Raw genomic sequence first — 24,257 nt, 5'->3', positions numbered from 1 at the left:
TCTGAGCGCACAGTACGTCCAACTTTGAGGCAGATGGGCTACAGCAGCAGAAGACCACACAGGGTGCCACTCCTTTCAGCTAAGAACAGGAAACTGAGCCTACAATTTGCACAAGCTCATCGAAATTGGACAGTAGAAGATTGGAAAAACGTTGCCTGGTCTGATGAGTCTCGATTTCTGCTGCGACATTCGGATAGTAGGGTCAGAATTTGGCGTCAACAACATGAAAGCATGGATCCATCCTGCCTTGTATCAGCGGGTCAGGCTGGTGGTGGTGGTGTCATGGATCCAGCCTGCCTTGTGTCAGCGGGTCAGGCTGGTGGTGGTGGTGTCATGGTGTCTTTGGGCCCCTTGGTACAACGCCACAGCCTACCTGAGTATTGTTGCTGACCATGTCCATCCCTTTATGAGCACAATGTACCCTGTAACATCTGATGGCTACTTTCAGCAGGATAATGCGCCATGTCATAAAGCTGGAATCATCTCAGACTGGTTTCTTGAACATGACAATGAGGTCACTGGACACAAATGGCTCCACAGTCACCAGATCTCAATCCAATAGAGCATCTTTGGGATGTGGTGGAACGGGAGATTCGCATCATGGATGTGCAGCCGACAAATCTGCGGCAACTGTGTGATGCCATCATGTCACTATGGAGCAAAATCTCTGAGGAGCTTCCAGCACCTTGTTGTATCTATGCCACGAAGAATTGAGGCAGTTCTGAAGGCAAAAGGGGGTCCAACCCGTTACTAGCATGGTGTACCTAATAAAGTGGCCGGTGAGTGTATAATCCTACATTGTTGATCCAGAGGAAATTAAAAAATATCTACAGGCTGATGCCAATCGACTCATAGTAGGGGAAAATTCTGAAGCCCTAATATGTCAGAAAAACTTCATGGATGAACATCACATCAACCCGATTTTCTTGTTCCTGTAACCTTTGACATTTAAGCCCTCAAGAAATACATCCAGGCTCCTCTTGGGCACCCCCCAAATTATACAACAAAAATATAAATATTACTTTGGCGGTAAGTGAAGCATGGATGGATCCTGCTCTTGATAATAGGACTATTCAATTTTTAATGTGTCTACTCGATCAAGTTTTGAATAACAATTATTTTCGGTTTGGTGAAAGTTTTTTCTTATGTCCCATTTTGAAAGTATTTTTGTACAGGATTGTGCCTTTAAGATAGATATTGTGACATGGCAAAGATATTATTATGGATTTATTTTTGGAATGTCATCCACTAATTACGTTTTGTATTAAGAAGGACTACAATGTGATTCATTATTTAGACGTCGAGGAAATCAATAGATTCACTACCAACTTGTATTTCAAAACCATCAGATCGCAATAATATGCTTAAAGTTTGATAGCCATCATGCCCGGCAAATCCTGAAAGGACAATTTGTTAGGGCTCATCGCATTGGTAGCAGTATGAAGAGTATAAGATACATATGTATAAAATGGTGACACATTTTCCGAACAAGGGTACCCTACTGAGGAGATAGAAAAAGGTAGGTTTGAAAGTGTTGGACATGCCGCGAGAAGAAAGAAAAAAAATTTAAAAAATAAAAAGTCACCCATTTTCATTTCTAGGTATGACGCTGATCTATTACAAGAGAAAAATGTAAAAAAAAATTGGGGTACACTTGGACACGATCCCAAATATGGAAATAGTCCACGGTCAGGTCAGGCAGCACAGAAGCGAAGTCAAGAACGGAATAGAGGTCACAACGGGAAATCAGGATAAACGCACAGGGCAATGAGCAGAACTTTCTACGAGGCAAAGAAGCACAAAGATCCGGCAGGGGACACAGGAAGGGTACGGCCGGTGCATGCGCACTCTAGGAGGCGGGGGCGCACGCCGGAATGAGGAGATGGTCGCTGGAGTGTGGCAAGATGAGAGATGCTGCCAAGCTCAGGGGGCACAGGGAGGCACACAGGTGTTCCTGCGACCCGGAACAAGGGTTTGCAGGGGCACCTGCGACAGTGAATATTGATACCATTCCAAAGGAAACTACACAGGACTGGTAACATTTTAAGAACTATTTTTATTACATATGCTACATGCTCGTTATGCTTATATCAGAAGAAGTGTTGATACAATGAAGAAAAGAATATAAAGCATTGATATACTGCCATAGGTCTATGGCTCATTTTACTACGCAATGTACAAAAGTAGAATCCATCACAACATCCTGCGGCAGAGAGTTTTATAGTGAAAAAAGATAGAGCGGAGCGGCACTCACGGAACTGGTCCCACCGAGCCATACAGCCAAATGGATTTTGTGAAAATGGACACAAAAGTTCCCCGGGGCGTGTGCCAGTCACATCACATCACATCAGAAGCACTTTACTTCCCCAGATGTAAACTTCTGGTTTACAGCGCTCCACCCATATCCTGCCTCGAAGAGCCCCAAAACAACAAGATCTATGGTGAGTGTATCTGGTTGCCAACATCTATCTATATAGGTGTGTATAGTATTTATAACACTATATAACAGTGATGGCAAACCTTTTAGAGGTCGAGTGCCCAAACTACAACAAAGACCCGCTTATTTATCACAAAGTGCCAACACAGAAATTTTAATTTGTGATTTATACTTCCTTCTCTGTCACAGTTTTCATTGATACCAGCTCCCTGAGGACACCAACAAAGCAAAAAATAGTCCCAGGTAGAGCTGTCACTTTAAAATACCTCTGTGCACACCAAGTCCTGGGCAGTCTGGGACTGCAGGAAGATACCTGGAGTCCTCTCTGGTGATGGCCTGAGTGCCCACAGAAAGGGCTCCGAGTGCCACCTCTGGCACCAGTGCCATAGGTTAGCCATCACTGCTATATAATCAGACAGTGTGCTTGTCCAGGCAACACAATTCTTCAAAGTCTAAAATAGTGTCCACTAGTGGTCAGTGTGTAGACCACAACACTAACATAGTTTACAAGTCTTTTTTATTTTTTTTAGTTCAGAGAAGATTTTTTTTTTTTTCTTTACAGAATGAGCTATTTTTTCAATTACACCATTTCGGGATGCATAGATTTTTGTTTATTTAGTGCCAGCATGTGGTATTACAAATCAAAGGCACCATCAGACATTACAGAATGATACCTTAGTCATGGGTTGAAACAATAGAAATGAGGGGTTTCTCCCATTGCCCACTCCATAGCTCTGATTGGCTTAGCCTGACATGCTTGTGTGTTGGAGATTCAGCCAGGACAGCGATCGAATTGCCAGGGCAGTGCAATCCAGAGAACTGATGCAGCTCTCGAAAAGTCATGGAGATGGGATTTGAAGAGACAGATTGTCCAAGAAATACACAGGTTCTTATTCATGTCATATACACACAGTCATGTGTGAGATCTTCCCTATACTGCTGTGTCACTGGCCATTTCTTTCTAATGATTATTTGTTCCAGTTCCCTGCCCCTTCTAATATCTTTATAGAACCTCCCCAAACAAATATTACAGCATGAAGGGGCTCGGTGAAGGTGGTCATAATGGTGACTAACGGTCTGATGGGGTCACACAGCTCATAGAAGAACAACTGCCCCGCCTCGTAATCCACATAGATCCTGACCCTATGACTGGAGATCTGGTGAGGTAACCGAGTTTTCTGACTATTATGTCTCACTGAATACTGATTATTATACAACCGATCTCTGTATAAACACCAGGATTTGTTATTATTTCCAATATATGAACGTCCTGTCCGCTCTATACTGGGGTAACACATCCCCACCCTCCACTCTACCGATCCACTGATCTCCACATCCCAGTAATGTCGTCCGGAGGTAAATCCCCGGCTGCTCATCACCTGACAATCCTGGAATCTCTCTGCCGATTCTGGACGCTTCTGGTTTGTTGATGTCCAAGTTGCTGTTTTTAGGTCGTCTGATATAAGGAGATTATTAGCAGCTGTGTTTATGTCCAGTGATATGGCCGGAGAGTCCTGGACATAGTTTGTGTATACAGCTTTTATTAAATCAGATAATGTATGTGATATATCCGAGATCAGCTTCATACCCACTTCACGGTCACTTCCATCCTTTTCCCCTGTGGTCTTATAACCTTCTTCCTCCTTAGGATAACACAATTCAACTGTTCCTTGATCACCTCCATCATGTTCCCCTGTGTCCCCATCACCTCCATCATGTCCTCCTGTGTCCTCATCACCTCCATCATGTCCCCCTGTGTCCTCATCCCCCCCATCATATTCCCCTGTGTCCTCATCCCCCCCATCATATTCCCCTGTGTCCTCATCCCCCCCATCATATTCCCCTGTGTCCTCATCACCTCCATCATATTCCCCTGTGTCCTCATCACCTCCATCATATTCCCCTGTGTCCTCATCACCTCCATCATGTCCTCCTGTGTCCTCCTCACGTCCATCATGTCCCCCTGTGTCCCCATCACCTCCATCATGTCCTCCTGTGTCCTCATCACCTCCATCATGTCCTCCTGTGTCCTCATCACCTCCATCATGTCCACCTGTGTCCCCATCACCTCCCCCCTCCTCAGGATCACACAAGTCACCTGTGTCTGGTTCCTGTAACACAGTCAGTGGATCAGTCATGTTACACAGCTCCTCAATGTCCTTCATCTTCCTGGACAGGTCGATCTTCTTCATCTCCAACTTATGGATCAGAGCAGACAGTGGCAATGAGACTTCCATCTCCTGCCTGGAGATCTCCCTCAGGATCCTCTTCTCCAGGTCGTCCAGACGTCTCCGAATGTCTATAAACAGGGCAGTGACTCTCTCAGCTTCTCCAGATGCTTTCTCTTGAGCTTTTCTCCACCATTCCTCCAGACTCTCGACACTTTCAACAGCTGTCTGTCTATTGATGAACAAGTTTTGTAAAATAGCACTCAGTTTCTTCTTCTTTATCTCAGAGGCCTTTTCCAGAGATTCCAATTTATGTCCCTGATGTTCTCCAATCAGGCAGCAGGACACACAGATACAAGCCGCATCCTCTGTGCAGTAATATTCCAGGATCTTCTTATGGACAGGACATTTCCTGTTCTCCAGGGAAGTGCTGGGATCTATGAGGATGTGTTCTGGTTCCTTGCTGTGAACCCTTAGATGATCATCACACAGAGAAGCCTCACACATTAGACAAGATTTCACAGCAGGTACAGGAGAGTGAATGCAGTAAGTGCAGAAGATCCCAGTGACCTCTTCCTGCTGTAGTGGTTGAGTAGACAGGAAGTTCTCCACTACATTACGTAGAGTTATGTTCCTCTGCAGTCCTGGACGCTCCTGAAACTCTGTTCTACACTCAGGACAGGAATAAACTCCAGACCCGTCTTGTGTATTCAGGACCTGCTCAATACAGACCCGGCAGAAGTTGTGTCCACATCTCAGGGTTACAGGATCCGTGTAGAGGCTCAGACAGATGGAACATTCCAGCTCCTTACCAAGACCAGCAGATGCCATCGCTGACAACATAGTGAAGAGTTGGAAAGTAAGTAAGACTCAGAGATGTGATTCATTGTTATCAGAGGGCAAGGTTGGGCATGTCCGAGAGAAATGTTTGACAAGTATATCAGACGCAGAAGGTAATCGACCTCTAAGACAAATAGATTTAAAAGCAAATTATAAAATGGAGATTGGCATTTTGAGAAATCGAAAGGGAACGCAGCAGATGCTGTTGCTGAAAAGTCAAGTTATAAGCTTTTCATATGGAAAAACTTACTTAAACTGGTCACAAGGGGGGGGGGCAGCTTCATCTAGTAAGTGTCATTGCACTCAATCATGCCCTGTGAGACATAATTCACCTATGGCTCCCTGACTGGCATACATCAGATGTCCCCCAGACCGCCAGCCAAATTTCACCTGATTACATTACATATATCCCTCCATCTGCACTTGCCAATGTACATCTGTCTCCAACAGATAATTCAAAGATTTATCTTCAATAAAGTAAAAAAAAAAAAAAATCTAAAGAAAGTCCTTATGGAAAGTCTGGGGCCCTACCCCCCAGCTACATAATGACCCCAAGGCTTAGATTCCCCACAGTAGATTCCCTGTCTGGCCAGCAGTTGCATCCCATCATTCACTAATTCATGGATGCAGCTGCTGCAGAAATAAAGTTTAATGCTTCAATATGCAAATCCATTTTATGACTATTGGGGGTGTGGAGTAGCCGGAGACAGCTCCAGGGGTGAAGGCTACTCCACGCCCCCAGTAGCCACTACTGACCTGCTTCTACTTGCTCCGGCACATCTCCGACATCATTTGAGCTAAAAGCAAGTGCAGTTGCTAGCTGTCAGCAAATCCCCTGCCACTGGGAAGCTCTGCGCATGCGCGGTAGCTCCCATTTGTCTGGCCGCAAGCTACTGCACTTGTGCAGTTCAAATGCTGCCAGAGACAGGTCGGAGCAGGTAGAGGCGGGTCAGTAGTAGCTTCTGGGGGCTTAGAGTAGCCTTCGGCTCTGGAGCTGTTTTAGGCTACTCTGTGGCCCCCGTAACCTTAGAAATTAATTTGCATATCTAAGCATTAAACTTTATTTCTGCATCGGCTGCATCCTGAGTTATTGAAAAACCGGATGCTGCTGCTTTCTCTCTTAGAAAGTAGATTCCCTTTAACTAACAGGGGGGTCTGACTATCAAGAACATCAGGCAGCCCCGGGGCACTTGGCAGACCTCGGGGCTGCCCAGAGGAGGATCGGATCAAATTGCCAAGAAACTGAAGATTACATAGAACGGTGTGTACTGCTCCCTTCAGAGGAGAAAACCAACAGGCTCTAGCCAGAGTTAAAAAGTGGGATGCCCCGCTGCACAACTAAGCAACATTACATTACAGACTCTAGTTTGAGAAGCCAACGCCTCACAGTTCCTCAACTAGCAGCTTTATTTAATAGTACCTGTGAAACGCCAGTGTCAACCTCTACAGTGAGGAGGATGGCAAAGAAAAAGCCATTTTTGAGACTGGCTAATAAAAAGGAAAAGATTAATATGAGCAAAAGAACACAGAAATTGGACAGAGGAAGATTGGAAAAATGTGTTATGTACAGACAAATCTAAGTTATGGATCACACAGAAGAACATTTGTGAGACACAAAGATGCTGGAAGATGCCTGATGCGGTCTGTCAAGCATGGTGGAGGTCATGTGATGGTCTGGGGTTGCTTTGGTGCTGGCAAAGTGGGAGAATTTAACACCACCAAATTATGCATGAACTATTTAGGCAAGAAGCAGCAGCTAGTATCCATCTGTAATGGAGTGGTCCGGTCGCCAGATCTCAACCCCATTGAGCTGTTGGATCAGCTTGACCGTATGGTACGCAAAAAGTGCCCGTCAAGCCGATCCAACTTGTGGGAGGAGCTTCTGAAAGCATGGGGTAAAATTTCTCCAGATTGCCACAGCAAGAGACCAAAAGGGAAGATTCTTTATTGAAAGCAAAATTTGTAGGAGAAAATTGTTTCATGTCTGGACTATATTTTCTATTCATTTTGCAACTCAGTTGGAAAATAAAAGTATGAGTTTTCATGGAAAACATAAAATTGCCTGGGTGACCCCAAACTTTTAATAAAAATTAAATTAATTCCCCATTTTATATTATTATGAAACTTTTGAACAGTCTTGTACATTACAGAGCAGAGATAGTTGTTGATCTGGTAACGGGCAAGCAGTAAGTACATCAAATATTTGGACAATATCTTTTGTTGTGGAGCGTTCAGGCGGGGCCTCTCAGCAACGGTCTAGAAAAGGAAATCCACATATAAACCAGTGCAGCTATTATATTCCTGAACGTAAGGGTGAAGTGGAGGAGTCTCAGATACACTGGTTTCTCCGTAGAGATGGGATCTCCGTAGGACTGCTCACCGACGTCTGGCATCACATGTAAAACAGATCAAAGTAGATTGTCGTGGCACGTCCAAGTAAAATCAAACTTCTTTATTTAACATCCATTAATACACATTGGACAGTGTGAATAGTCGGTGTAGGTAAGAAACCTACGCGTTTCGGCTAGGTCTTAGGTCTCATTCATGGCATGGCTTAAGACATAGCCAAAACGCGTAGGTTTCTTACCTAAACCGACTATTCACACTGTCCAATGTGTTTTAATGGATCTTAAATAAAGACGTTATAGTCCTGAGTTTCATGTCATTGTAGGTAATCTTATACTCATAGTTCCTGAAAGTCGTCAACTATGTATTTTCTTAGGCAAGACTCTGTATTGTCCATTTTCTTTATAAGAACAGTGTTTTTTTTTTTTATCTTCTAGGTCTCATTCAAGGTCCGTTTGTCACAGTTCACATATTAATAGATTTTGTTTAGAACAACGGGCAGGTTGACTGGAGTTTAATTACCTTAGGAGAGGTAGCCACAGGAGGGAGGCTTCTCTTTTTTAGGGCTCAATGGGTGCAGTCAAAATAGAGAAGGGGAAATCTTTAAAGGGGGAAGTATAGGATGAAAGCGGCAGACACGTTGGTAACGTTGCAAGAAGTACAGCTCTTCGATTCTTCCTTCTCCTGTCCAGACCCCTGATTGTCAGAACAAATCCGAATATGGGTGGATCCTGTCTAGATCATACAACTACCATAGAAACTGCATCTCGAGAAGCCTAAAGTAAAGTTCACTATATAGAGATATAGTCTATACAGATAGTATTTGCACTGGCAAGGGCGCATCTTTATAACCAGACATGACAGTGGAGAATCTCATGTGTTCTATCATGAAATTTTATTTCACCAAATTTATAGTTGTTTTTTTTTTTTAAATAAAGTTAGTCCCCACCAATGTTAAAAAATCATCTCCATTTCTTCTTTCATTATAAAACCACCAATGTGTAGCCCGATACTGGGCCGAGACAGATAACAAACCAACTTTCCCAAAGTGCAGATTAAGCCGACAAACATTTAAGATAAGTATTTATACCTCTGTAGTATTTAAAGAAAGTTAAAAACCCTCTTTAAATTACATTTAAAAACAAAAAAACCCACATAAATATGATGGCATAGAATTCCAAGCGTAAAGCCTGATCTACATTGTAAATTACGAACGGCACAATTACGAAGTGCACCCACGTCGTTCCCACTATTCCAGTTTTTCTCCCACAAGGACATATAGTTATAGATTATTAGACCCTAGACCAAACCAGGACCCAACACCAAACCAGGGCCCAGTGCCAAATCTATGTCCGAGAAGAAATCTTTTAGGTTTGATTTCTAATAACATCATTTATGATAAAATATCTAGCTATAATAAAGCAGCTTTAGCCCCACTCCCCCTACTCATCCTATTTGCAAAATGTTCCACCAATCCGTTTCTTCTATACTTATGGTGAATCATCACAACTTCTGGTCCCTCCCGATATCTTCATATAACCTTTATTTACAGCGAATGCAGCATGAAGGGGCTCGGTGAAGGTGTGTAAGTGTCTGATGGGGGCACACAGCTCATAGAAGGACAACTCCCCCGCCTCATAATCCAGACAGATCCAGACTCCATCACTGGAGATCTGGCGAGGTAAAAGGATTGATTTACAGTCATGCATCACCAAAGACTTTCTTTTTATTTCCCAGATCTCCAAACAAACACCAGGACTTGATATTATTTCCCAAGAAGGACTTCATCCCCTTTCTGTCTATACTGGGGTAACACATCCCCACCAACCACTTCCATGATCCACTGATCTCCACATCCCAGTAATGTCGTCCTGAGGTAAATCTCCTGTTGCTCATCACCTGATAATCCTGGAATCTCTCTGCCATTTGTGAATATACTTCTGCTATTTCTGTCCAGGTTGCAGTTTTCAGGTCGTCTGATATGAGGATATTATTAGAGGCTGTTGTTACGTCCAGTAATATGTCTGCAGGATCCTGGACATAAAAGGTCACATTTATACCTTGTATTATATCAGATAATGTGTGTGATATTTGGAAGATCAGCTCCACACCCCGATCACCTCCATCACATGTCTCTATGTCCTCATCACCTCCCTCCTCCTCAGGATCACACAAGGTTCCTGGGTCCTGTAACACAGTCAGGGGATCAGTCATGTTACACAGCTCCTCAATGTCCTTCATCTTCCTGGACAGCTCGTCCTTCTTTATCTCCAGCTTCTGGATCACATCAGACAGTAAGAAAGACTCTTCCTTTTCTTGCTTGGAGATCTCACTCAAGATCCTCTTCTCCAGGTTGTCAATCTGTCTTCTGATGTCTATAAACAGGGCAGTGACTCTCTTGGCCTCCCCAGATGCTTTGTCTTGAGCTTTTCGCCACCGTTCTTTCAGACTATGGACTCTCCCGTCTGTCCTCTCCATCTCTGTAGCCAGTTTTTGTAGACAATTTTTCAATGTCTTCTTCTTCTCCTCAGAGGCCTCACTTAAAGACTCTATCTGATGTCCTTTGTGGTTCCCAATCAGACAACAGGACACAGATACAAGCCGTATCATCCGAGCAGTAATATTCGAGGATCTTCTTATGGACAGAACATTTCCGGTTCTCCAGGGAAGTGCTGGGATCAGTCAGGACGTGTTCTGGTCCCTTGCTGTGGACTCTCAGATGATCATCACACAGAGAAGCCTCACACATCAGACAGGACTTCACCGCAGGTACAGGAGAGTGAATGCAATAGGTGCAGCAGATCTGGGTGAAGTCCTCCTGATGTGGCTGAAACGATAAGAAATTCTCCACTATGTTTCTCCACTTTGCAGTCCTGGGCGCCCCTGGAACTCTTCTCTACATTCAGGACAGGAATAACCTCCAGACCCGTCCTGTGTACTCAGGACCTGATCAATACAGACCCGGCAGAAGTTGTGTCCACATCTCAGGGTTACAGGATCCGTGTAGAGGCTCAGACAGATGGAACATTCCAGCTCCTTACCAAGACCAGCAGATGCCATCGCTGGAGCAGAAAGAGGAGACCAAAGTTACAAGTTTGTAGGGCTCAAAGAGAAGTTGGTGTGATTTTTAGTTATCACACAGTTGTTATGCCCAGAGGGTAAGAGGTGACTTCAATGAATCTTTATGTATTACAGATGCAGCTATGACTTTACTACTAAAAGAAGCAGAAAATGATAATGGCCCACATTTATCAAAAATGTATACTGGCACGCGGTCTTCATTAATCTGACGCCCCCTGCATTGCCCGGGAAGTGTGGACCAACTTTTTTGTGGTGTACCTTTAACATACAGCGTGCAACACAATTCTGTCGAGTCACAGTAATAAATGTGGCGCACACAGTCAGAACCCGTACCGGGCGCCCCTTTAGGTTCAGAATTTTGTGGCACGTGGACATCGGCAATATCAACACTTGTCTCTATATCAGTGACGGTGAACCTTTTAGCGGGCGAGCACCCAAACTACAGCCAAAAATCCACTTGTTCATCGCACAGTGCTGATACAGCAATTAAATCAGCAACTTATAGCTCCCAGGTCTTCCACAGCTTTCAATTGTATTGAGGACACAAATACCATAGAAAGGAGGAGGGCAAATTCGGATTATCATTGCGGACGAATCATGCGGCAGTACCAGAAGCGTCGCTTTAAAGGGGTCGTTCACTCAGCAAATAATTAATATTATTTGTGTAAATTAAAATTATACCATTTTCCAATATACTTTCTATATCGATTCCTAGATCTCTGCTTGCTGTCATTCTATAGAAGGCTCTTATATTTACTTCCAGTGGACAGAAATATGTCCATGGTGTTGTGATGGACACACAGGTGCATGACAAGACGATGGACAGATTTCTATCCACTGGAAGTAAACAATAAAGCTTTATATAGAACAACAGCAAGCAGAGATATAGAAAATGAAGAATTGATACAGAAAGTATATTGCAAACATTATATAAGATTTCCTTACACAAACCATATCAATTATTTGCTGAAAGTGGACAACCCCTTTAACCTGGACTCTTTCCAGTTATTGTGTTTCCATTTTTTGCTCCCCACCTTCAGCGCTGTGTGATGTCTTGTTTTCTGAGTAACAAATTGCACTTCACAGTGACGGTATTTAATATTCCATGCCATGTACAGGGAAGCGGGAAAAAAAAATTTCAAATGCAGTGAAATTGGTGGAAAAATGCATTTGTGCAACCCTGGGTTGTCTGATTGATCCGACCTTATACTATAGTGGGGATTTTCCACATCATCTATTACAATGTGCAAATCGCACATTTTAATAGATGGTTTAAAACAGGACAGCCTCAGTATTTGTATGACCCGAGCCTGTCAAAGTATCCGATTGCCGTCCCCTGATGACCTCACAGGGGGCGGCAATCAAATGCAATATGGTGGCACCAGGATTTAAATGCCTTAGTTTTAAGGCCAATAGCGGGTGTGGATCATAATGGGTGAGGACTTATCATTAAGAAGAGCTGCTCCCCCTCAATGTTCACTCCATTGCTGGTTTGGGCATCAAAAATACTGCATGTGAAAAACTGAACGTGTGGATGCACCCTCAGGGCGCGTTCACACGTTCCGCTAGCGCACAGGGGGCGGAGTTTGGGGCGATTGCATATGCGTTTCCAGGGAAACGCATGCGATCGGGTTATTATTCGCATGCGTTTCCCGGGAAACGCATATGCAATCGACCCGAGCCCCGCCCACTGTGCTCTAGCGTCGCGTTATGAACGCCACGATAGCGGAACGTGTGAACGCGCCCTCAAAGCTTTGCCAGAGGTGATTACATGTTTAACACCTGTGATTGGTGCAAAATGCAATCCACCTGGTATGGAGAGAGCCTGTGACCCCTCTCTATCCTCCCGCTGAACATAGCACATACTGGGCTACCCAGGACTGCCGGAGAAGGAGGCCTTGGGTCACTCAACCGGTCAAATTCTGTGCTAGGATAATGGCCTGGGTGCCCACAGAGATGGCTGTTAGTCATAGGTTCACCACCACTGCTCTATATAGGAGGATATTACACAGCAGTGTATACAGTATACAACCAGTATATAGCAGTGATAAAAAGGATATCTCATCACTAGTCTCTATATACAAGAGAACAATAGACAGTATGTGTATACCCCATGTAACCAGTATATAGCGCTGATACGGAGGATATATCATCGCCAGTTTCTATTTAAACAGTATATAGCAGTTTTATGGAGAATATATGTCACCACTAGTCTCTATATACAAGAGAACATTAGACAGTATGTGTATACACTATGTAACCAGTATATAGCTCTGATGTGAAGGTTGTATAAGGATTGTTCTCTGTATAAAAGTTAAACTAGCAACCGGTACAGTGTGGGGAGATAACTTATGGGTTAGTATTAGAACCTATACAACACTTTATTTCATTAGTTTTAGCAGCCATTACACTGCATGTGACTTACCTGGTGACCTGCTACCAACAAGATGCAACACAACAATTGTACACAGAGAAGTAGTGAGACCCCTAGTGGCCATAAGAGCATATAACGTATTACTACAGGTGGTAGATAATTACTTACATGCAGCAGATAATCCCCTATCACACAGTCACCGGGACTAATGTAGAAGCTGCAGTATTGTAATACGTAATATATCCGCCATGTCTGCTTTAAGTGCACACGGGAGCGATGTCCACTGCATGTGAGGTAAATGGAGCAGAAACATGAGGAGACATGGTGACTACAGCAATTTATGAGGTAAGACTCCAGCCACATACGCAGTATGTGAGGTAACAAGGCTCCTATGAACCGGAGTAGATACATGAGGAGACATGGTGACTACATGATCTCCTGTGGTAATAATTCCTCTATATATGATATATCAGCCATGTCTGCAGTGTATGAGGTGACTGGAGTAGATACATGAGGAGACATGGTGACTACATGACCTCCTGTGGTAATAATTCTCCTATATATGATATATCAGCCATGTCTGCAGTGTATGAGGTGACTGGGGCAGATACATGAGGAGACATGGTGACTACATGATCTCCTGTGGTAATAATTCTCCTATATATGATATATCAGCCATGTCTGCAGTGTATGAGGTGACTGGGAGCAGATACATGAGGAGACATGGTGACTACATGATCTCCTGTGGTAATAATTCCTCTATATATGATATATCAGCCATGTCTGCAGTGTATGAGGTGACTGGAGCAGATACATGAGGAGACATGGTAACTACATGATCTCCTGTGGTAATAATTCTCCTATATATGATATATCAGCCATGTCTGCAGTGTATGAGGTGATGGGGCAGATACATGAGGAGACATGGTGACTACATGATCTCCTGTGGTAATAATTATCCTATATATGATATATCAGCCATGTCTGCAGTGTATGAGGTGACTGGAGCAGATACATGAGGAGACATGGTGACTATATGATCTCCTGTGGTAATAATTCCTCTATATATGATATATCAGCCATGTCTGCAGTGTATGAGGTGACTGGAGCAGATACATGAGGAGACATGGTGACTATATGATCTCCTGTGGTAATAATTCCTCTATATATGATATATCAGCCATGTCTGCAGTGTATGAGGTGACTGGGGCAGATACATGAGGAGACATGTGCAACATCCCCCACCGGGGCCTAGCCCTTGAGGTGAGGCCTGGAGACAGCCGGGGCCCGCGGTACCGGAGTGGCTGGCGGTTGCGGCCTAAGCACGCTATTGTCACGGTGCTTGGTACGGGGGAACCGGAGGGCTGTCCTACAGCCTGGCAGGACTCCAGCAGGGTGGTGTTGGCAAGAAATGATGAGGGAGAGGCTGCTATAGCGGATCTCCCTGGGGCAACCCCTTAGTGTCCCGAGTGTGAGTCTCTGGGTGATGGACAGGGTGCCGGTGATGAAGGCAGCCGTATTAGCAGGGACCAGACGGAGACAGAAGTTGAAGAAAGCAACTTACAGTTCTTTATTTGAACAGCAGGAACCGCAGCAAACGTGCCTTTAACAGGTAGGTAGGGTGCCGAGATGTGAGTTGGAGGGAGCCTCAGGAGATAGTTCACCAGCCTGGATGTAGAGGGCAGGCTGGGAGGCAGCTGTGTCCTGGTAGGAAGCTTCAGCTTGTCCTGTAGGGCTTCAGGTATCACCTTCAAAGGTAAGATGATACCCCTTTTCCTCACTACACTAACTCTAGTCTAATGCTCCACTCTTCAGAGGCAGGGGCTAAGCTCTTCCTGCTCTGGTATGGGCCAGACAGAGATTACTCACTCACTCACTGATTCTCCTACAACAGAATCTCTCTGAATCCTTACTAGAATAATCTAGTCTCCAGAACATTCCTGGCCAGAGGTTTTATTACCTCCCTTTGGTCAGGTGGTGGCTGCTCCTCCAATCACATCTCAGCTTACAAAGGACAGGATGTAACACATATGATTGGACAATAGCATCTTGCATTATACAAAATACTTAACCTCTGCCTTGCCAGGCAGGATCCACCACTGCAATATCCCTATGTCCTGTCAGGACCATGTTGTGTAATGGGATTACATGCAGGTGGGACGTATTCGCAAGCACTACCTCGCCATTGCATCGGCGAGGGTGTTGCATACCCCGGGGGCAATTGAAAGAGCCGCCCTCGGCTCGACTACAGATGGTTTGGGGCACAGAGGGGGCTAAGGGCACTTCGAGGAAGTGCAGGCTATGTGAGGTGTAGGGACAAACCGCCCATGGTCCTGGAGACAGGCACCTGGGTTGGTGTCGGACTAAGACAAAAATATGTAGCTGTATGACAGTTGGTCGCTGACGCCATTAAACCGAACTGTACAGTAGGAAAGGTGTGGTGTCATGTCCTGTAATCCACTCCTTGCACCAAGGCCTGTATATTTGTTTGATCAACGCTTCTTCCCTGGCGGCAATTATATGGTGTCTATCTGCATTGCGTTAGCATATGCGACACGAGTACCTCCTGACTGACAACCTTACCCATGTATGAGTGGCATCCAGGTGCTAACTGTGTAACACCCCCGGTCCCCTAAAGACCCGCAGTTTACGGACTACCCCCATGTGCAAACCTCAGTTTGAGGGATCAGGTAGCGGTCAGTGTTTTACAAGAAAGACGGTCCGACACAGCCACACTACAACCTGAAAAGCCTATGAAAGGGTTAATGCAGACTACTGGCAGATATGACAGTGTGCAACAGGTTAATTCACATTGGCTTAGGAGCCCAATGGGTACACACCTTGAACGTTACAAACGTTACAGAAGTAGATAGGCTACTCAGGGTAGCAGAATCAAATGTCTCTTTTCCTGCAAAGAAAAGGCATAAAAAGTGCAAGAATAATGTCCATACCTAAAAAGGAAGGCATTAAGTGCAAAATAATAGTCAATAGCAATAGCAACTTTTCCCTGGAGTATCTGGCAAAAGTCTCACAGAAGGTCTCTAATGACAAAGTCCATCTTCTGGGTACAGCCCTTGATGTGGGGAAAAGTGCAATGAAGAAGCAAAGGGTCTCCTCTTTTTGGAGAGGGACAGAGTCCTTTGAAGAAATCTCTGCTGTGGCAGAGGAGGGGTGCTATCATAGCACATGACAATAATCAGTTCAAGGTATGTCTCTTGACTGAGATAAATAAGGGTGAGAGTCTCAGGAAAGTCTCTGGCTCTTTGGGGTAAGGACAGAAATATACACAATATGTACAGTACCTGAAGTGGGCTACAGCCCTTCAGGGGTTACTCTGCATCTTCTTCGGTGGTAAGTACTTCGGTGTCCGAAAAACGTACCTGCCTCCTGCTTCTGCGTGTCACCAGCTGGTACTCCTGCAGGTACGCAGGAGCTTTACCTTTTGTCTCCCTTTGAGACCTTCGAAGTTCCGGCCTGGAGAAGATAACAATCTCCTCATCGTCCTCCTCTGATTCAGGCGCTGGAGTCGGAGTCTCAGCTGGCTCTGATGTTTCAGGGGTTGCAGACACTGGAGCCGGATCATCCTCCACAGGCAGCAGTATTGGAGACTGCGGTGGGGATGATGGTCTCTCCGAGGTACCTCTTACTGGAGTGGAAACAAAACAGAATTGAGGCACAGTCACAAGTTCCAAGAAACTGGGGGTAGGTGAACACAAGGAGGTCTGTAAGTTGGGGGTCGAGGTGAGAGGTGTAGACATAGGGGCAAAAGGACGAAGACATCTCTTCAGCCGGTTCCTATGTACCCGGAGTGGTGGACGGTCTCCTCTTGAAATCTCGTAGACTTCAGGGGAGAGACTGTCCCTAACTAGGTATGGCTCACGCTCCCAACGCCCATCTAGCTTACTGGTGGGATGATTGTTGCGCAGCCACACTCGATCTCCTGGGGCAAAAGGCTCAGCACAGGCATTACGATCGAAGTCCCTTTTTTGTTTCTCTCGGGCCTCTTCCAAACGCAGATCCACAACCTCTCTGGCATCCGCCAGGCGCCTCTGGTGTTCGTGAACCCAGTCAGTCTGGGGGAGTAAAGACTGGGAATCAGGGGACTCCATGTCCCAGGTCATATCAGCAGGGAGATGTCCGTGTCTCCCGAACATCAGATAGTACGGGGTGTACCCTGTGGAGCAATGATTGGTATTGTTGTACAGGTACACTAATTCGGGTAACAGTTTTGGCCAGTCAGCCCTTTTTGCAGGGGTCAGAGTCCTTAGCATGTTGATTAGAGTCTGATTCATCTTTTCACAAAGCCCGTTGCCTTGGGGATGATAGGCTGTGGTCCTCAGCTTCTTGCAGCCATATAGAGTGCACAGCTCCTGGAAGACTTGGGACTCAAATGCTGTTCCTTGGTCTGTAAGGATCTGGTCCGGACAGCCATAGGGGAGGATGAAGCTCTTCCACAGGGCCGCTGCGGTAGTCCTTGCAGACAGATCTCTGACAGGTACTGCAACCACAAATTTGGTATAGTGGTCGATGATCGTGAGAGCATAACTGTGACCGGATCTGCTGGGCTCCAACTTCACGTGGTCCAATGCCAGGATCTCCAAGGGCCGTTGGCTCACAATGGGACGTAGAGGGGCCCTTTGATTGTGTCGCTCTCCTCGAGCGATGGCGCAGGCTGGGCATTCTCGACACCAGGCTTCAATGTCGGACTTCATGTTGACCCAGAAGAATCGCCTTCGGAGGGTGGCTTCAGTCTTCTGAGCGCCAAAGTGCCCGGACTGGTCATGGTACATTTCCAGTACTATCTTGGCGTCCCTCCTGGGAATCAGAATCTGGTATATCCGATCATAAGTGATAGGGTCCAGAGTTCTTCTCTTTAGCAGACCCTGGTGCATGCTCAGAGCCTTTCTCTGGCGCCACAATTGAGACAGTTCTCCATCAGCTCTTCTGCGCCGGATTCTTTCAGGCACTCGCCCACTAGAGAGATAGTCCATTACTTCTCCTATGGCACGGCTATCAGCCTGAAGACTCATCCAGAGGTCCTTTTCCGCAGGGGGCTCTGACTCTTCTTGAGGAGTAGCTGGCGCTGCCTCTGTCGGTAGGGAGTAAACTCTCTGGGCATCTTGACGCACAAACCGGGCATAGAACGCTGGCATCTCCACATCTTCCCACTGAGCATCCGTGGAGGGTCCCTCCCACTGGTCAGGGAGACGGGACAGAGCGTCGGCGTTGTCATTGGTCTTACCAGCCCGGTACTTGATGGTAAAGCTGAAATTGGCAAGTCTGGAGGCCCACCGTTGTTCCAGTGCTCCAAGACGAGCGGTGTTCAGGTGCGCCAAAGGATTATTGTCTGTGAAGACAGTGAAAGATGATGCAGCTAGGTAGTCCTTGAACTTTTCGGTCACAGCCCAGACTAACGCCAGAAACTCCAACTTGAAGGAACTGTAGTTCTGGTCGTTTTGCTCCGGTTCTCGGAGGGAACGGCTGGCGTAGGCTATGACCCTTTCAGTTCCGTTTTGGAGCTGGGATAATACCGCCCCTAGACCTTGCTTGCTGGCATCAGTGTATAGGGTGAAAGGCAGACTATAGTCTGGATATCCCAACACCGGAGGTTCAGTCAGCCGTTGCTTGAGCATCTGGAAGGCAGCTTCTCGTTCGGCCGTCCACTCAATGGATACTCGGGAACGTTGGCTCTCTTTTGGCAGGCCCCTTAGGAGCTCTTGCAGGGGAGCCGCCAGCTGGGCAAACTTCGGGATGAAACGCCTGTAATAACTGGCAAATCCCAGGAAGCTTTTGATGTCCCGTACGGTTGATGGGGTAGGCCAGTCGTGGACAGCTGCAATCTTCTCTGGATCTGGCTCAATTCCATGAGCGCTCACCACATGTCCCAGGTACTTGACACTAGGTTGTAGCAGGTGGCACTTGGATGGCTTGACCTTCAACCCATGTTGGGTCAGGATTTGGAAGACTTCAGCCAAATGTTGGAGGTGGTCTTCATAAGTCTTGGAGTAGATGATGATGTCGTCCAAATATAGCAGGACGGTCTCGAAGTTGCGATGACCCAAACATCTCTCCATCAGCCGTTGAAATGTGCCTGGGGCGTTGCATAGCCCAAACGGCATGTTGTTGAACTCGAACAAGCCCATTGGGGTGGTGAAAGCCGTCTTCTCTCTGTCTTCCGGCGCCATGGCCACTTGCCAGTAGCCACTGGTCAGGTCCAGGGTAGAGAAGTAGGCAGCTGACCCTAGGGCTGCGAGGGATTCCTCGATTCGAGGCAGAGGATAGGCGTCCTTGTGGGTGATATTGTTGATCTTCCTATAGTCAACACAGAATCGAAGGGTTCCATCCTTCTTCTTCACAAGGACCAGCGGGGCAGCCCATGGGCTGTGACTCTCCCGGATAACGTTGGCTGTCTTCATCTCTTGTACCAGCTTTTTCACCTCTTGGTAGCGGGCTGGAGGTATGGGCCGGTATCGTTCCTTGATAGGAGGATGAGAGCCAGTAGGGATGGTATGTTGGATCAGAGTAGTCTGCCCAAAATCCAGTGGGTGTTTGCTGAAGGCCTGGTGGTGCTTCATAACGACATCCAGGACACCTTGTACTTGGTCTGCAGGAGTAAAATCGTCGTCTCCAATATTGAGCTCAAGCCACCAGGATTGCTCGGCAGGCTCACCTTCAGCACTTGGCTTCACTTCCAACTGTTGGGAGGCAGACAGAGCGGTTTCCACCAAGTCTTCAGGATGGACACTGAAGAGAGTGGCTACGGCTTGGTACTTTCTCAGATCCACTGGGGAGTCTCCCACATTTAGTAATCGAATGGGTACTTGTCCTCGGGATACGGTGACTAGGCTCCTGGCGGCTAGAATGGGCAGGTCTTCATCAGCTGGTAGAGGTTCTACTATCGCCTGGTAGTCTTGACCTTGGACGCCCATGCAGGCTCGACACCATACTAACGTCTCAGTCCCAGGTTGAAGGCGGACAGGTTGGGGATCCTTGATCCGGGCTCTGCAGATTTCTCCATTAGGGCCAGCAAACTTCTGTTGCGCCGCTAGAACCTGCATAGTCTCTTGAATTACCTTCCGGGAACCGTTGGGCACTGTTGGCAGGGAGTCGTGGAGAGCCTTCAGCACTTCAGGGTAGCAATTGCGGAGGACATTGGTACCCAGTACCAGGGAGAAGTTACCGTTTTCGGGCACACGTGTCACCACTACGCCCTGTCTGGTTAACTCAGTGTCTCCAATGGTTAGCGTGGGCTCCCAGTAGCCGCGGATGGGTACGGGTTTTCCGTTCGTAGCAATAATGTTCAAGTAAGCCTTGGGAGGCTGGATTAAGGATGCTTTTCCTCGGCATTTCTCGAAGGCAGCACTCCGGAGGGTGGTCACTTGAGAGCCGGTATCAATTAAGGCCGGTAGGGTAACTCCATTGATGATTACATGAACCATGGGGCGAGTCCCCACGAACCTGGGCATCCAGTTAGCATCTCGGGGACTTACAAGTTCTTCCCTTGGAGGTCGTCCCTTAGCTCCAAGGGTTTGTCGTTTAACTGACGACAATCATTCTCTTCATGCCCATATTTATGGCAGTAGCTGCACCGCTGGCGGGGTTTCTTCTGACTCCAGGTGCTTAACGACTTCGCCTCTTTTGGGCGCTGCTTAGTCGGAGATTCACGAGGAGTAGCTGACCGTACCGGGTTCTCTGGAGGTTTCCTCCTCATAGCGGAGACAGTTACTTCCAACTGGGTCAACCGATCGAGGATTTTATGCAGGGTGTCCGCCAGATTAGAGACCTGTCCTGCTAAGTCAGCAACTTCCGTAGCCGCAGGAGTAGGTGATGTCGACTGCGTTGGATAGCAAGCTAGAGCAGATTCCTCCATTTCCACGGACTCAGGCTCTTTCTGCGGTCCAGTAGGCGGTCGGTCCCCTAATATGTCAATGGCAGTTTCCTTAAACTCAAGGAAGGAGGCCTGGGCATGTTGAGAAGAGATGATCTTTAGTTGACACCTTTGATTTCTATCAACAAGTCCATTAATAAATTGTTCCCTTAAGGTTTGATCAGAGGTTTCAGCGTCTTTGGGCTCCAGGCAGGTGATGGCCTTCCATGTCTCCTGTAGGGAGAGGGCAAAGTCTCGGAGGGACTCTTGGGGCTTCTGTCTTTTCCCGAAGAATTTCTGCTTCAACTCGGAGACAGTACACTTGTCAAAGGTGTTACGTAGCCTATCAAGAATCTGGACCACATTCTGACACTGTTCTCGGGGCCAAGACTTGACTTCCCGGAGAGCGGGTCCTTTCAACTGCCCGATGAGGATGCCCACTTTCTGTTCCTCTGTGAATGGGAGCAAGGCGAAGGTGGCTAACAACTTGTCCCTGAATTCAGGGAGAGTATGTGATTCTCCCTCGTAGTAGGGTAACCAGGGAGCCCCCAGATAGTAGGGCATAGTCAGAGGCATCATGGTGGGAGTCCCAGGGACACTAGCTGTAGCAGGGCTGAAGGGACTCTCTGGAGGACTTAACATGCTCCGGTACCCTGAGGAGGGACCAGGGGACGGGACTTGCGCCAGTCCCGTATCTTCGTCCTGGGCGGACATGACTGGCCTAGCTGAGGGAAGCCTGTAGGGTTACACAATGTCCGTTGCTATGGGCGATGGCTAGAATGGGACGTGGGCACTTTAAGACACAGTCACTATTCCCTGGGAGGTGAGCCAATAACCTAGCATCGGAAACAATCTCTACCCCCCTTTAACTTCCCCAGCGGTACTCACTCAGGATCAGCCGCGGTGACAGGACAGCTCCGGTACACGAAGGTCTCCGTTCCCGATGTCCGGCAGGCAGCAGGGTTCAGTGATGCTCCGCGGTGTTCTCCAGTCGCAGGACACGTGCGCCGGAACTCCGGATGAGGCGCACACTGCTGGCAGGCTTCAGGCGCGGCCTGCGCCGAAATCCAAGATGGCCGATTAACCCTCTTCGTTGCCGGCCGCACACGCTCCAGCTCCTCCTCCACGGTGCTTCGCGCCACTCGCGCAGGGGGCGGGGCCTAATGACGCCTCTGGAGTTCCCGCCAGTGAAGATTTGGCGGGCTTGAAATACTTGCTGCGCCACACGCCTCTGAGGTAAATGCTTCAGGCGCAGCAGCGCCGGATGTAGCAGAGCTGACACAGTCCTTGCAGGAATTAACCTCTTGAGTGCTGGAGCGGCGCTCGACAGCACGTGGCAGCAGTATAAAGTTCAATGTAGAAACACACAAATACTTGGGCCTAAACCCGGATGGCAGCAGGGTTAGGCAGCACAGTCTTTTTCTTAATAAAGTACAGTCTTTAGTGCCAGGATAAGGCACAGAAGTAAATATCCTGTGATTCGTGACGCCACTTGCAACATCCCCCACCGGGGCCTAGCCCTTGAGGTGAGGCCTGGAGACAGCCGGGGCCCGCGGTACCGGAGTGGCTGGCGGTTGCGGCCTAAGCACGCTATTGTCACGGTGCTTGGTACGGGGGAACCGGAGGGCTGTCCTACAGCCTGGCAGGACTCCAGCAGGGTGGTGTTGGCAAGAAATGATGAGGGAGAGGCTGCTATAGCGGATCTCCCTGGGGCAACCCCTTAGTGTCCCGAGTGTGAGTCTCTGGGTGATGGACAGGGTGCCAGTGATGAAGGCAGCCGTATTAGCAGGGACCAGACGGAGACAGAAGTTGAAGAAAGCAACTTACAGTTCTTTATTTGAACAGCAGGAACCGCAGCAAACGTGCCTTTAACAGGTAGGTAGGGTGCCGAGATGTGAGTTGGAGGGAGCCTCAGGAGATAGTTCACCAGCCTGGATGTAGAGGGCAGGCTGGGAGGCAGCTGTGTCCTGGTAGGAAGCTTCAGCTTGTCCTGTAGGGCTTCAGGTATCACCTTCAAAGGTAAGATGATACCCCTTTTCCTCACTACACTAACTCTAGTCTAATGCTCCACTCTTCAGAGGCAGGGGCTAAGCTCTTCCTGCTCTGGTATGGGCCAGACAGAGATTACTCACTCACTCACTGATTCTCCTACAACAGAATCTCTCTGAATCCTTACTAGAATAATCTAGTCTCCAGAACATTCCTGGCCAGAGGTTTTATTACCTCCCTTTGGTCAGGTGGTGGCTGCTCCTCCAATCACATCTCAGCTTACAAAGGACAGGATGTAACACATATGATTGGACAATAGCATCTTGCATTATACAAAATACTTAACCTCTGCCTTGCCAGGCAGGATCCACCACTGCAATATCCCTATGTCCTGTCAGGACCATGTTGTGTAATGGGATTACATGCAGGTGGGACGTATTTGCAAGCACTACCTCGCCATTGCATCGGCGAGGGTGTTGCACATGGTGACTACATGATCTCCTGTGGTAATAATTCCTCTATATATGATATATCAGCCATGTCTGCAGTGTATGAGGTGACTGGGGCAGATACATGAGGAGACATGGTGAGTACATGACCTCCTGTGGTAATAATTCCTCTATATATGATATATCAGCCATGTCTGCAGTGTATGAGGTGACTGGAGCAGATACATGAGGAGACATTGTGACTACATGATGTCCTGTGGTAATAATTCTCCTATATATGATATATCAGCCATGTCTGCAGTGTATGAGGTGACTGGAGCAGATACATGAGGAGACATGGTGACTACATGATCTCCTGTGGTAATATTTCCTCTATATATGATATATTAGCCATGTCTGCAGTGTATGAGGTGACTGGGGGCAGATACATGAGGAGACTTGGTGACTACATGATCTCCTGTGGTAATAATTCCTCTATATATGATATATCAGCCATGTCTGCAGTGTATGAGGTGACTGGGGCAGATACATGAGGAGACATGGTGAGTACATGACCTCCTGTGGTAATAATTCCTCTATATATGATATATCAGCCATGTCTGCAGTGTATGAGGTGATGGGAGCAGATACATGAGGAGACATTGTGACTACATGATGTCCTGTGGTAATAATTCTCCTATATATGATATATCAGCCATGTCTGCAG

At 47.0% G+C, this 24,257-nt stretch overlaps 2 protein-coding genes and 1 pseudogene across 2 annotated transcripts in view; all 3 read right to left on the bottom strand.

Moving 5' to 3' along the window:
- Positions 1 to 1,815: 1,815 nt before the first annotated feature.
- LOC140125977 (E3 ubiquitin/ISG15 ligase TRIM25-like) lies at positions 1,816 to 6,070 on the bottom strand. Its single transcript, XM_072144990.1, has 3 exons — positions 4,536 to 6,070; positions 4,116 to 4,130; positions 1,816 to 4,070 (listed from the first exon to the last, which is right to left on the bottom strand). The coding sequence occupies exons 1-3, from the start codon at positions 5,446 to 5,448 to the stop codon at positions 3,406 to 3,408; spliced, it is 1,593 nt and encodes a 530-aa protein (XP_072001091.1). The 5' UTR covers positions 5,449 to 6,070; the 3' UTR covers positions 1,816 to 3,405.
- A 2,554-nt stretch (positions 6,071 to 8,624) lies between these two features.
- The window catches only part of LOC140125974 (E3 ubiquitin/ISG15 ligase TRIM25-like), a 30,755-nt gene continuing 15,122 nt past the window's right edge, over positions 8,625 to 24,257 (bottom strand). The window contains exon 2 of the mRNA XM_072144988.1: positions 8,625 to 9,372. Coding sequence (XP_072001089.1) covers positions 9,282 to 9,372 — 91 coding nt within the window. The 3' untranslated portion in view covers positions 8,625 to 9,281. The remainder of the gene's footprint in view (positions 9,373 to 24,257) is intronic.
- LOC140125976 (E3 ubiquitin/ISG15 ligase TRIM25-like) lies at positions 9,369 to 13,350 on the bottom strand (annotated as a pseudogene).

Source organism: Engystomops pustulosus, chromosome 4 (assembly GCF_040894005.1).
Source record: "Engystomops pustulosus chromosome 4, aEngPut4.maternal, whole genome shotgun sequence".
Taxonomy (NCBI): Eukaryota; Metazoa; Chordata; class Amphibia; order Anura; family Leptodactylidae; genus Engystomops; species Engystomops pustulosus.
The sequence above is the reverse complement of the archived record's forward strand: the minus strand, read 5'-3'. Positions and strand labels throughout refer to the sequence as shown.

Excerpts from the sequence above, each read along its gene's own strand:
- LOC140125977 (XM_072144990.1), bottom strand. The coding sequence starts at position 5,448 with ATGTTGTCAGCGATGGCATCTGCTGGTCTTGGTAAGGAGCTGGAATGT.